At 40.8% G+C, this 12,659-nt stretch overlaps 2 protein-coding genes across 2 annotated transcripts; both read left to right on the top strand.

Annotated features, from left to right (window-relative positions):
- Window positions 1–11,123: 11,123 nt before the first annotated feature.
- On the top strand, window positions 11,124–11,641 carry LOC113566046. The gene is made up of 2 exons (XM_026989964.1): window positions 11,124–11,331; window positions 11,394–11,641. Exons 1-2 carry the CDS (start codon window positions 11,160–11,162, stop codon window positions 11,639–11,641), a joined length of 420 nt encoding a protein of 139 aa, XP_026845765.1. The 5' UTR covers window positions 11,124–11,159.
- A 231-nt stretch (window positions 11,642–11,872) lies between these two features.
- LOC113567468 lies at window positions 11,873–12,449 on the top strand. The gene is made up of 2 exons (XM_026995464.1): window positions 11,873–12,153; window positions 12,220–12,449. Exons 1-2 carry the CDS (start codon window positions 11,892–11,894, stop codon window positions 12,438–12,440), a joined length of 483 nt encoding a protein of 160 aa, XP_026851265.1. The 5' UTR covers window positions 11,873–11,891; the 3' UTR covers window positions 12,441–12,449.
- Window positions 12,450–12,659: the final 210 nt, after the last annotated feature.

The following is a 12,659-nucleotide window of genomic DNA, read 5'->3' as shown; positions in this document are numbered from 1 at the left end:
CTCAGCTCAGATCGACTCTGGGCTCCAGCGATAGCCACCGAACTTCCAGCCATCTGCAGCCATAAAAAACGTATTATCACTACTACAGAAAAACATTTTTATTTCTTATTTTTATTTGTACAAGTTGCTAAAACTTTGTTTTCTCTGCTCCTGCTCTGGGGCGCCACGGCGTCGGCCACTGCCGAACCGAAGCACACCGAACCGGGGCAGGGTAAAAGAGATTTAACTTTCATTCAAGAAGTAGCATGGCAGTGTTTGTGGCAAACTGATTTAAAATAAATGGAAAAACACATTCGGAATACGTGCCCGGCCACAGTGGCTCATGCGGCGTATGCGTAATATTTGGTAATAGATTTGATATGTGGCTTGATTTTTCTGCAATTCTACGGGAGTGTGCAGGATTTTACCTTAAGTCCTTATACAACAAATGGACTTATCCTTTGGTCTCTTTGTACAGTAACAAAAAATGGATCAATAGACTTCTCCCTGAAAACATCTAAATTGCAGTTGCTGTTGCTCAGTCCCCAAGCCACTGAGCCTGTCAGCCGTGCAGCTAAAATATTGACTGACATTTTCTCATTCTCGTAATTCAGTTTTCGTCTTGTGGGCCCTTCATGTGGCATGTAGCATGCCGCATGTGCATGTTTGTTGTTTGCTGACTTCATTCCCCAAGCCATGTGCTGTAAATCGTGCATTTTCTATGTCATCCGAGAGAGCGAAGAGACCGAAATGGAAACAATGGAATGGCGCCAGATAAACTTGCATTTACATGCGACTCTTTAGGTCTATTGGGGCCACAACGGGGTGAATTGTTTATTAAACTTGCACAAGCCGGCAGAGAACGAACCAAGCACGATTTTGAGCCAAGAACGAGTCCACATGCGAGGCAGGACACAGCACACTGTCACCAGGCCAGCCCAGATGACGCCTCTGCTCTCGGTTCTTCCTTGCTATTGAAAATTACCGAGTTTTGCAGTTCACGCCAACAGCCAGCAAAGTGGTAGTGAAGTGGGGCAAGAGTGTGGCGCGGTTGAAGAGGGAGTAGTGGGGCTGTTGCACGACAACACTTAGGGTTAACCGCCAGCCGCAGAGCCACCATAGCCATCCACTCTCACTCTCTCTCTCTCTCTCTCTGATGTCCTGCCCCCAGAAACCACTCTCGCAGAATGTTCTTTGCCTTTGCCTTTGCTTTATGCTTGATAGCATTTTTGCCTGCCATCCTGCCTGTATGCCAGCCAGCCTGCCTGTTTGCTATTCTGCCAGCCTGCCAGGCATCATCAGCGTCAGCCTCCTGTCGTTCCTGCCATCCGGGATAAAAGTAGGGCAAGCACAAGGAGTGACTAAACTACGATGCTTCACTGTGATTAGTTGAAGAGTTGTTCACTGAAACAGTGCCGGAAGAATGCTCAACTTTATTAAATACTCCAAGTAATATACTACGTCCATTGAAGATACGAAACTGTGGCCTTATATGCAAGTCCTATTGAAATACTTCATTGCATTGAAAAGAGAGAACTTTTGGCTAAATGAAATCCTAAATTGAAATACTCGTATTTCATGCATGAATCAGTGCAATCGATCCGAGAAGCGAACTTCAGTGTATGGATGTCCAGCATGATGGCGTGCGAAAATGAAAACCGACAACGACATTATGCAACTACGGTCTCTAGCGAAGGAGCTGGAGAGTGGCAACCAGGACACAGTGGCACACTGTGTGGGTGTATTGTGGAGAATATTGTTTTAAACTCGACGATGACGAGATGGCTGGAACTGTACACCTCTGATTGAAATTGAAACTACACCCCTAGCCAGGCTAGGGACGGTAATCGATACGGGTACAGCTGCGGCTGTGCCACTTCTCTGTTTTTTTGGCCATTTCTCACTTTAGTTTCTGCTGGCACAGGACGAATGGAAGCTTCACATCACACACTGTGCAATTGTAAATGTTAACGGAAAATGGGAAATCGAAAATGGGAACGGGGCAGGGTCTGAGCAACCCACAAAACAGGGCCAAAGTCAAGGTCGGACCAGGCGAAACTTTGGCAGCTGTTTGCGTGCGGTTGCATTTGACTTGGAGGCCGCACTTTTATTGCATTGTCATGTGGCAGCAATTGAGTGCACAACAGCAGCAGCTGGAAAACATGCAACACTTTGTGGTCGAGCGCACGACACGTTCTCCTGCCACGGCCAGGGCTGTACTCATTGTTTCTGCTAGTCTCTTTCCCAGCTGTGGAGCAGAGCATATGATGGATGGCAACCATAGAGGCCCATTTCTGACAAATCGCTGACAGATATTTCCGCTGGCCACTTTTCTAGATTTTCCATTGATTTTGAATATTTCATAAAGCTGTCCCACGCCTCACCCACCGGCTGACTGACATTTTACACTTGAACTGAGACTTTTCGGCCACTTGCTAAACAATTTTGGTATTTCTCTATGGTCCACAGTCATTGAAGTTTTTCCACTTCTGTTCGGGGCGTCTGTTTTATTTACGAGCAGTTTTTTGCTTTTTGGGGTATATTCAGTTGGTGCTGGGCTTTGTTTATGTTTCTGCTGTTGCTTCGGTTTTTTTTTCTGTTTACTATTTTATTTTGGCTTCGAGAAATACCAAAAGCGAGGGTGAAATACATATATGATATCCAGCAAACCGAAGAAAAGAATACGCTTTATAGTTTTAGCTGCCAAAAACATTAATTTAACTTAAAATATATATATACATATGTTAAACAACAATTATTGGAAAAATATTAGCTTTTAAATAAATATAAATGGATAAATGTCAGCCTTCTACACGAATTCTAAATTTAAAATGACTGGCGTTATAAAAATAAGTTTAAACTTGTAGCGCTAGGATAAAGCATGAAATAAATAAATTAAATAAAGAAATAACTATCAAATGAAACCTTTCTCTCAAAAATATAAGCAATATAATTATTTAGAGATTTGTTTCAATAATTTTTGTGAACTGTGAGTTAAATGAAACAAACTTCTGTTGGAAATGAATCCACACTTTCTTAGAGTATATATACAAAGAAGATATATTATTGTGGATTGACCCCAACGACCACTTAAGCTGCTACTACAGTGGGCAGAGCTCAAGCGATTTTTGACTGAAAAAAGCGCTTACAAATCTTTCAACATTTTCCCATTTGGTAAAGAATAAAATAAAATAAATAGCAATAATAATTTATTAATTTATTTTATGCTATGTATACATTTTTTTTAATTTCATGTTTAATACAGAAAAAATAATTGACCATATTTTACTATTATTTTTTATTTATTAAGATTTGTGAATTTTTGTTTTGCCCCACTGTGATTTGGCCTCTAGGTCAAAGCGCCGCATGCAGCTAAGGCAGAAAAATTGAGAAAAACCGACAAAAAGCAAAGAGATAACCCAAAAAAAGCAATAAAACTATTCAAATGTATTTATGTTTTTGGTGGCAGTATAAAATATGTTGTATAAAATAAAAAAAATATTAGCTTCCACTTAATTATACGAGTGGTGCGCATATTTCACGATTCGATAAATATGATTTCCATATTTCGGACGCTGTGGGTTTTCCATCGCTGCGATTGCATCGCGTTTATTTTTTTGGGACCTCCAAATTTCGTAGTGGAAGTGGGAGTGGGTTTTGGTCTAAGCCAAATTGGAACCAGCACCAATCAATCGATTGAATCGTGTTTCCAACGCCATCCATCGTTTCATTTAGAGTGACAAAGCGATTGCCTCTTAAAAGAAAAAAGTTTCCAGTGCCAGTGCAAAAAAAGTACAAAACAAATAAATTTTCAGAGCTTGTAAATCGCTCAACGAGCTGTCGCTCGCAACTTAGTGTTGTTTGTTTCTCTGTAGATTTTTCCTCTAGAAAAGTTTAAACAATTGGCGAATTTAGCCAGGCAAAAAGGAATGGAGGCAAACGGAACCCAAGCAAATAAAAAATCCAAACCCAAACACTAGAGTGGACAGACCTCCACTTCCGGCGACAGTGCACTCCGAGAGGGTCAGCAGCGACCTTTGCTCCCTCGCGACAGGTCAACTGTCGCCAAAGAGTTGCGGTAGTTCACCTGGGATTGGATAGTCCCTGCCTCCTGGTAGGTGGGTGGCAATGTTTCGTGTACGTCGAAAATGAGATTTAATTGCGTGCCGCAGCAAATAAATTTCAGTTTAAACAAATTCGACTGTGATTGCCATCATCACGAATGCTGCCTGACCAGCATCCGGTGGTTAAGAATAGACCTGTTGGCTGGCTGGGTGGCTGGCTGGCCGATGATCTAACCCAGCAGAGTTCAGTGCACCTGGTAATGCATTACTTGCCGCTGGCTGGCTGGGCTCTTGACTGGGCTCTCAAGTGCTTCCCGGGTTGACGTCTGGCAGATGTCTTCTCGTCACCAGCTGCTTGAACTTTGGCCAATTATGAGCGGCTGCTGCTTTGCGACTATTCCCCGTGCCGACAAGCAGTCTTAACCACATTGGACTCTGCTCAGCCCAGACAGAAAGAAAAAGAGAGAGAGGGAGAGACTCAGACACTTAATTGCTTACGAGTATAGCGGACTTTATCGCTTAGCGTCAAATGTGGTCTGCCACAGAAAATGCTCTCAGAAAATGGCTAAAACTAAGCCAAAGGGAAAATATACTTATACCGAAACTGGGTAAAGGGCAACACGCAAATAAAGTTGTCGTTTTTCGGTGTACAGCATTTGACATTTTGGCTATTAATGATAACGACACTCGTTATGGCCGTAATTCTTAGATGATGAATAGATAATTGCCCCGTAAGGTCCAGGTAGTCAGTAAACTTGCCTTGAGATGAATTGTTTTGCCTAAGTCTATTCAGAATTAATCCATTCATTTTAGCAGTCGCTTGCGTATGAGTAATTCGAGATTGCAGAGCCTCCACATTCATTGGAAAACAATTTCATGTTCATGATTGTATCTTTTGCGTTCTTTAGTATCCATATTTATGAATGCCTTCCCTTTTATTTCCATTTCCATTCTGGCGGAATGTATTCCGAAATCACTTCCTACCTTTCTTCGGACAATTTTCAGCCGAGTTGTCGCAATTTTGAGCTTCCGCATTTGCTTGCCGCACGCTCATTGCAATGCAAAAGAGGTGCCACATCTCCATTGCAGCCACCACAAATAAGGAGAGGATTTCAATACGAACAATAGACGCCAGCTACACACGAGCCCCCTCGAATGCTGTGTGAAGAATGCCAAACTTGAGCCGCCCTCAAAAACAACTTCCGCTGCTGTTTCTGCTACTGCGGCTGTTGCACGTATTGCTCTCTTTCACTTCCCCTTCCAGGAGCAGGGGGATGGGATGCCAATAAACACGACAACTGATTGGCATTCCAAATGAGGCACAGCGCGTGCTGGTCTCTGGTCGTTCGGGGGCATGGGTTGGATCATTGAGCTCTTATTGCGGCTGGGGCAAAATAAATGCCAAAATTATTTGATTCTATTTGATTCCTTATAAAGTGGAAAACGTTAATAGTAGTTTGCTATATGGAATGCATAACCTATTAACATTAAAGTGATTTAAATAAGGATTTTTTATATGAACTTCTATGATGTGCGAATTCCTTTATAATATACAAATGTTAATCTTTTTTTGCGTATATATGATACATGAGTAGCTATTATTATGTGATTCTATATGTATAATTTGCGGCTTTGGGCTTTAATTTCAATTACAATTTTCATGTCACTGATTAAGCTTCTAGATTATTTCCAGCCCGGTGAGTCATGGCCTTTTTCCAAGGTATTTTGAATTTGATAATGGTTTTGCATGGAGAAAATATGAAGAGATATACTCTTGCTGGGTCTTAATAAAAATAAATAAATAACTCATATTTCTATATCATAAAATTATTTTTATCCTTGCAATATCTGTTCCGAAGTAATAGGGTATTAGAAGATCGACTATCCATAGAAAGGTCATTTATTAATCTTTTTTTAGGTTTTGATAATTAAAAACACGATTTTGCATAAATTTATTTGCCACTTTTCGTTTCGAGGAGTGGGTTATGTGCGGTCTTTAATTATTTAATATGCTAATTCAATTCCGATAAACAGTAACAAAAACACAATGTATTTTTTTTTTATAGATTTGCTTAAGAAACCGCAATAATCTGAAACATGTTTACGGCTCTTATAACGCCTGATCCATGTGGCTGCTATTTGTCTTCGGTTTGTCTATATGTCTACATATGTATGTACATACATAAATCTGTATCTATATATGTACTATATCTGTATCTATATATGTACTATATATGCACGATGAAGAATTGATACATTCGGCAGGGCTGGCAAATCTTTGGCCAGCTTTTGTGATCAGCAAATTGTAATTTGCTAAATTTGTTTAGAAACATTTCAATAAACATTATCGTATTCCTGCTAAATAGCAAAGAATTATGTTCATTTAATTTTACCATGACTTTGCAGAAAACTTTCAACTATTTGTAGATACATTCGCTGATTAATTTAAAGGGGTTTTCCACCAAACTCCTGGGAATTCGCTTGAATGAAAACCACAGCAATAAAGTAGATGGGATCAGTTCACTTCCCAGAACTCGTCGGAGTGAAATCAGTGCTGTGGCATCCCTCGTCGAGGGCAACATGTGTACGCATAAAATAAGACCAATAGCGTAATAAATATTTATGAAATCGATCGAGAGTTGGGGGCTGTGGCTGTGTAGACAATACAAGTATATCGAGATTTGCTAAAAATAAAACAACGAATTAAATTAAAAGTCGCTAGAGCATAAAAATGATGTCCAGATATTTCGAGAACTGCTGCCAGACACAACGGCGTCGCTAGGCTTTGAAGTCAAGACGAGATAGAGAACTTTGAGCCCGGCCGAGGGCACATTTCGGGCACGTAAATTATTCATAACTGCCGATGGGCCAAGACGCTCGAATCTTGTTTCGTTTGTCCGACTTGGACTGCAAATCGATCGATGGTCGAGTCGTGTGCCTCATCGTCGACTGGGGTTCACCTCGCACTCGCACGCCCAGTGGTAATAAAAAAATATTCCTTAAAAGAGTAACAACGCCTGCCCCAAAAAGGCAAAAGCACAGCAAAAACCACAGCAAAATGAAGCGGTATAAAACACAAAGACGGCCAGAATCAGGTACTACTTTGCTGCTTCATGTCATTGAGGTTGAGTCAAACAAAACATAAAAAAACAAATTAAACAACATCCATTTAAAGTGTTAAATAGAAATCAAGAATCAATTGAAAAGAAAACTTCGCACAGAAATTTGTAAAAAATCACAAATCACACAGAGAAAGAGAGAATGACAGAGTCAACCGTGCGAGACCAATGAACAAATGGCGAACAACCAAAGCCATTTATTATATACAATTAAATGTTGTCAGTCAAAAGCATGATCTAACTTTTGGATTGGGAAAATTGCGGAGGAAATACTTTGGACAGCTCATAAAGGTATTAACTCGCTATTAAAGAAACCAAATCTGCGACGTCATAATGATCTGTATAGAATGAACTCTCCCGCTGGAACGAAATCTCCCGTTGGCTCAAAGTCCACTCGAATCGCTACGTTATGACTAACAATCGTTAGTTACTGTTGAAACAGAGACCAGCTTTACACCCAAAATGAGGTTCTCTAAGCAAAGTGCTTCATTTCATACCCAGGCATGATGCAGGTAAACTGCAACGTAACGTATGCGTAATACTCGTGTGTTTCGGGTGCCGACAAAAGAGAGACAGAAAAGTCTGCATGTGATGCGAGCACATGCCCAAACATACGAGTTCACGAGTATATAGGATATTTATAGAGGGACTGGCCTCTAAATCTTGTTATCTGACAGTGACACCGAATTTAGCCGTCTTTATTTATCGCTCATACGCAACGTGGTGCACGGGAATGCACTCGTTTCGGTTGCCAAACAAGAGGCAAACCGAAAATCTGTACCGAAAACAGCGAGGCATGGGAATGGGGCTGGGTCTCGACTAATTGTTACTTATTGGAAAGCCTAAAACCTGTTAAATTTTGCTCTGGTTTGTGAACTTTTGTGGGGAGTCACAGCCTGGAAAAAGTGGGTATCCATTGTTATGCAAATTAGCGATTTCCCCCCGCTAATTGGGGCAATTTTTGTTTTCTGGCTAATGTTGCTGTCATTACACGCTGCCTTGCGCTTGAACTTCGTTCTCATCACTCGATCGACATACGATATACTCGTACATTTGTGAAAGGGGCCTCCCAATTCTTGGGACTTGCCAATTGGCAGTGATTTCAGGCGCGTTTTCTCGACCAAATTTTCCACCATTAGCAATAAGCACTCTTTTATTTATGACATTTATAGTGTTTTTGACTCTTGCCTGCTAGATGTTGTTTTTCCTCTTAGTCTTATTATACCCGATACTCAAAATGAGTATTGGGGTATATTAGATTTGTGGTGAAAGTGGATGTGTGTAACGTCCAGAAGGAATCGTTTCCGATCCCATAAAGTATATATATTCTTGATCAGCATCAATAGCCGAGTCGATTGAGCCATGTCTGTCTGTCCGTCTGTCCGTCCGTCCGTCTGTCCGTCTGTCCGTCTGTCCGTCTGTCCGTCCCCTTCAGCGCCTAATGCTCAAAGACTATAAGAGCTAGAGCAATGATGTTTTGGATCCAGACTTCTGTGATATGTCACTGCTCCAAAAATATTTCAAAACTTTGCCCCGCCCACTTCCGCCCCCACAAAGGGCGAAAATCTGTGGCATCCACAATTTCGACGATACGAGAAAACTAAAAACGCAGAATCGTAGAAGATGACTATATCTTCTAGAGTGCAAAATCTGAACCAGATCGTATAATTATTACAGCCAAAATCACGAAAACAATTTCACTCTTTCTCGCTCTGTCTCACTCTAACACACAGGTTTCATGGTCGGTTTTGCCAATTGCAAAATATGAGTTCAAGGATCTCAGAACCTATAAAAGCCAGAGCAACCAAATTAGGTATCCACACTCCTGTGATATCGGACCTTGACCGTTTCATGTCCAAATTTCGCCACACCCCCTTCCGCCCCCGCAAAGGACGAAAATCTGAGGCAACCACAAATCTCAGAGACTATTAAGGCTAGAGTAACCAAATTTGGTACACACACTCCTTTAAGATATCACTGTAAAACGTATATCTCAGAATTTCGCCCCACCCCCATCCGCCCCCACAAAGCACGAAAATCTGTTGCATCCACAATATTGCAGATTTGAGAAAACTAAAAACGCAGAATCATAGATAATGACCATATCTATCAGATTGCTGAATCTGGATCAGATCAGATAAGTTTTATAGCCATAAGGAACAAATCAATTTGCAGTGGCTACGCAGCGCCCGACGTCACGCTCAGACTGATTTTCTGTCTCTCTCGCACGCACTCTTTGTCGTGTCGTTTAATATTAGCGCCGTCTGCCGGAGGAGAGCCATACTGACTTAGTATCGGGTATAACTGTAGAGTTGCGGTGTCCGCAGCAACTCACAACGTTCCCCCTCGTTTTATTTTTTTCATTGTTGCTGTTGGCTTTTATTTTATGTGGATTATTAGCCAAACTGGCGGCAAATAAGCGAAAACAAAAACAAAGATATGAAGAAAAGAAAATCACAGCAAAAAAAAGAAGAAACAAGAAATTACCAGCTTTAGAGAATTGTAAGGCCGCTGCAAGAGACGGTATGAGAGTATAGAATATTGATTTAAAAACTATTCAGCGACTGTAGAGAAATTAAAACTAAAAAATTAAAAACTATTCAAATAGAGCTACTATGTTTAATAATTTCTAGCTAAGAAACTTTCTCCTGCTTGTAGGCGAATACCATGCTTCAATCGGGTTCGTTGCTGTGGTAGGGGACAATTGGTAAATTATATGCCAGCTGCTTTCTTCTACACACCAAAGTCTCACATCGATGATGTCATGATTTCATGCTCTTACAGACAATCGCATATATCGCACACACAAATACATACAGATTCACGCACAGAAAAGCAGAGATGAGAGACGAACACGGCAAGGGCTCCTCAGACTCGGAGTAGACCACAAACCACAGGCCCGAAACCAATACTTATCTACCCAAATGTGGCCATGACTGGTTGACAGTTTGAAAGTCACTTCGGCGGCTATTCCGCTTTGGAAATCTTGTGTGCCGTGCAATGGGAGTTGCATAAAGCCAGGCACGTGCCTAAAATGGTTTAAAGTTGGCTTGAATCATTGGAAGAATACCAGCAAGAAACGAAATGAGTTTTGTATTTATTCACAGTTTGGCTTTTGGGCTTTTAGCTTTTTCATTACTGGTCTTTGCATTGCTTTATATTATTTTATTTATGGCTCGTGTTTATTTGTAGATTCTCACCGGGTAGCGGTCTGAGTCAGCCAGAGAGCCAAAGATCGGTGGAATGACAATCACAAAGACCGAGGAGACCCCAGCCCAGACCTACAACCAGACATTGGCAGTGTCTCTGGGTTAGACCGAAATATAAATAGCCCTCCAACCCCACACGCCTTCACTTCCACGTTTTGACGAAAATGTTAAATTGTCACGTCAATAAAAAATATTTCCCCCAGAAGGTTCCGGCCAGTTGAATTGGAAATTGCATAAGGCTTAGAGAACTTATAGATTTACACAAAAAAAAAAAAGAGTGGTCGGATAGGCGAACGAGTATTTGAGGTAGTAAATATATTCAAAGAAAATAAAGGCTCTTAGCGAACAATCGAACGCAATTCCAACCAAATCCAAGCAAAATCCTATATATTTACCCGGCAAGCCATGTCATTTGGATGCATGGATTATATATGCGAATGGTTTTCGGGAACAGATTTGAGTCAGTATCAGCGCTAGTCAATTTTGGTATTGGTTTTTTAATTCCAGATGCTGATGCGGATAAGCGGAATATTCAATATTTGTGCCTTCCAATTGCTCGGAGCGTGGTATTCATATACCTGCTTAAAACACTAAAACAAAACGTTGTAAAAATCATTTTTATTTTAAACAAAAAAACAAAACTGAGGAGGCCGTGAATTTAACAAATATCATACGTCACATTTTTATGGTCAATAAAAATGCATCCAATAATTTTCCTTATACTCGCAACCACCATAGTTGTTACTACACATACTTTAACACCAAACCGATTCGATTATTTGGATACGATGGAATGTGGTGACTGCGAGAAGGTAAACCAGGAATGCAAAATCGTATCTTCTGGGTATTACTGCCGTGAGCACGACGACAGTGACAAGCTCGATGCCCGGCAAGGAGTCAAGGCGAAATTGCGACATCTAAGGAAATGCATGGGCCCTGATCATTTCTTTTTTAATAAAGGTAAGTTTTCCTGAATAACCTCCATATATGTGCTTATTAATGATCTGCTGAAATAACCTCAGAGGGAATTTCGGCGGCCTGCTGTTTCTGGACACAAGAAATGGGATGCCAGCAAGTCAAAAACAAGATGCGCACAAAGCCTTGCTCTGATTGTGCTACCTACCATGAAAGAGGCTCTTTCCTGGATCTTAATCCAATGGGCTGTCCATGTGGGCCACAGGAAAAAAATGGTGCAGAAAATCCGCTTGAATGCATCTTTTTCATTATTATTCTTCTTATGATGTGTACGATATTGTATGGTAATATATAATCAATGAATGAATTTTAACAGATAGGCATTGCAAGAAGATCGATTTTTAGGACCTTTTTAAAGCAGCTGTTAGCTGCTGAATACTTCAGATGTTGCTGGACTCTCCTTTGATTTTCTCAACCTTGTCCTCCGGGTTTTCGGCATCGGCTGTTTAAATCTTATATTCTGGGACTTACTTGGCTTGTCAGCCCCAGCCTGACAACATATATCACCCAACGAAATTTTGCCTTATATAATACACATAACAAAAATGTCCGCGCTCCTCTTTTACCTAATTTTCACGTTCACCTCCACAACGGCCAATGGAGCGAAGACTACTCCGAGGTATTTACAAAAAATGAAATGTGGCGATTGTGAATCTCAAGATCACTGCCAGATCGAGACTTCTGGTTATTTTTGTCCGGACCAGTTCGACAGAATTGAGATTCAGTACAATCCGGACGGCAATTTATCGAAGGGCTTGGAACACTTGACGAAATGCGTGGCTCCAAATTATTATTTTTATAACAAAAGTATGCGAGTTCGATCATTTCTACTGCTTCTGTATAGGGTAACCGTTTTATTTTGTACAATTTCAGAAGAAATCAGCCAAATGTGCTGCTTCTGGACACCTAAGATGGGTTGTCAGCAACTACTAAATAAAGGCTATTCAAAAAAACCGCATTGCTCTGCATGTACCTCATACGGGGAAGATGGTTGTCCATGTGGGCCGAGTTGCGGTGGAGGAAAACTTTGTAACATCAACTCTTTCATTATCGTTCTTATGTGTACGATACTAAGCAATTATATATATATATAATTAAATGAATTTTAAAAGAATTTTACTATATAGGCACTGCGTGCCTCGATACAGTTGCAATAAAATGGAGGGAGATCCAAGCATACGCTTACATGCTCATTTCCATGAGTTTACGTTGTGCTTCATTCTCCCAGCATTCATATAAAAATGTCAAGCATTCTTAAGATGGCGCTGGTCGACCCTTTGATTTTCTCATCTTCATCTCTGGTTCGCCCTTCT

The sequence above is a fragment of the Drosophila persimilis genome, unplaced genomic scaffold, assembly GCF_003286085.1.
Source record: "Drosophila persimilis strain 14011-0111.01,24,50 unplaced genomic scaffold, DperRS2 tig00000000-arrow-pilon, whole genome shotgun sequence".
NCBI lineage: Eukaryota > Metazoa > Arthropoda > Insecta > Diptera > Drosophilidae > Drosophila > Drosophila persimilis.
The sequence above is the reverse complement of the archived record's forward strand: the minus strand, read 5'-3'. Positions and strand labels throughout refer to the sequence as shown.